Source organism: Chiloscyllium plagiosum, unplaced genomic scaffold (genome assembly GCF_004010195.1).
Source record: "Chiloscyllium plagiosum isolate BGI_BamShark_2017 unplaced genomic scaffold, ASM401019v2 scaf_76460, whole genome shotgun sequence".
Classification (NCBI taxonomy): Eukaryota; Metazoa; Chordata; class Chondrichthyes; order Orectolobiformes; family Hemiscylliidae; genus Chiloscyllium; species Chiloscyllium plagiosum.
In genome coordinates this window covers 1-1072 of record NW_025123401.1, presented here as the reverse complement: position 1 = coordinate 1072, position 1072 = coordinate 1, and the positions used below count along the sequence as shown (strand labels likewise).

Genomic DNA, 1072 nt, shown 5'->3' with positions numbered 1-1072 from the left:
CTCGGTCAGACCCACACTCGGAGCACGGTGCACGGTTCCCCGGTGTCCCTCCCTCGGTAACGGAGTGTTTTGATGACAGAGGCTGCAGGAGCAGGAGAATCGGGGTGAACCGGTGGTCCCCCAGCTCCATCTCAGAGTTGCTCTGATTGAGGAGATTCCCATCGCTGACCTCCCTCCCGAGGAACAAGCCGAGGACAGGCCCCGCGGTCAACACGAGGAGGAGGAAGAGCATTTTCCTCAGCTCACAGAGGTACTGCACACCGTAAGGCTCTCTCTACACCGTTCCCAACTCCCAGGGACAGGGGGTTAGGTACAGAGTAAAGCTCCCTCTACACCGTCCCCCACTCCAAGGGATAGGGGGTGAGATACAGAGTAAAGCTCCCTCTACACTGTCCCCCACTCCCAGGGACAGGGGGTTAGATACAGCGTAAAGCTCCCTCTACACAGTCCCCCACTCCCAGGGACAGGGGGGTTAGATACAGAGTAAAGCTCCCTCTACACCGTCCCCCCCACTCCCAGGGACAGGGGGTTAGATACAGGGTAAAGCTCCCTCTACACCGTCCCCCACTCCCAGGGACAGGGAGTTAGATACAGAGTAAAGCCCCCTCTACACTGTCCCCCAGGGGCCGGGGGGGGTGGTTTGGGTACAGAGTGCCCCCCCCTGTGCTGCAGGGTGAGCTGTGCGTTACTCTCCAGGCCGTGATGTGTTGCAGGAGATGGAGACCGCGGTGAGACGGGCCTTCCAACCCGGGGACCTGGACGATGTCCTGAGTGAGGCCTTCAGGCTGACCATCACACGCAAGGACATCCACACCCTGAACAACCTCAACTGGCTCAACGACGAGGTATCCACACCCTGGGGTCAGGGCTGTGGGAGGATCAGGGCTGTGGGAGGGTCATGGCTGAGGGAGGGTCAGTGCTGAGGGAGGGTCAGCTGAGTGAGGCCTTCAGGCTGACCATCACACGCAAGGACATCCACACCCTGAACAACCTCAACTGGCTCAACGACGAGGTATCCCCACCCTGGGGTCGGCGCTGAGGGAGGGTCAGGGCTGTGGGAGGGTCAGGGCTG

General features: G+C 60.9%; 1 protein-coding gene across 1 annotated transcript; it reads left to right on the top strand.

Annotated features, from left to right (window-relative positions):
• Positions 1–79: 79 nt before the first annotated feature.
• LOC122544852 (sentrin-specific protease 1-like) lies at positions 80–845 on the top strand (the record flags this gene model as incomplete). Its single annotated transcript, XM_043684154.1, has 2 exons — positions 80–250; positions 714–845. Coding segments are annotated over 2 exons (303 nt in total), but the record flags the coding sequence as incomplete, so codon positions are not given.
• Positions 846–1072: the final 227 nt, after the last annotated feature.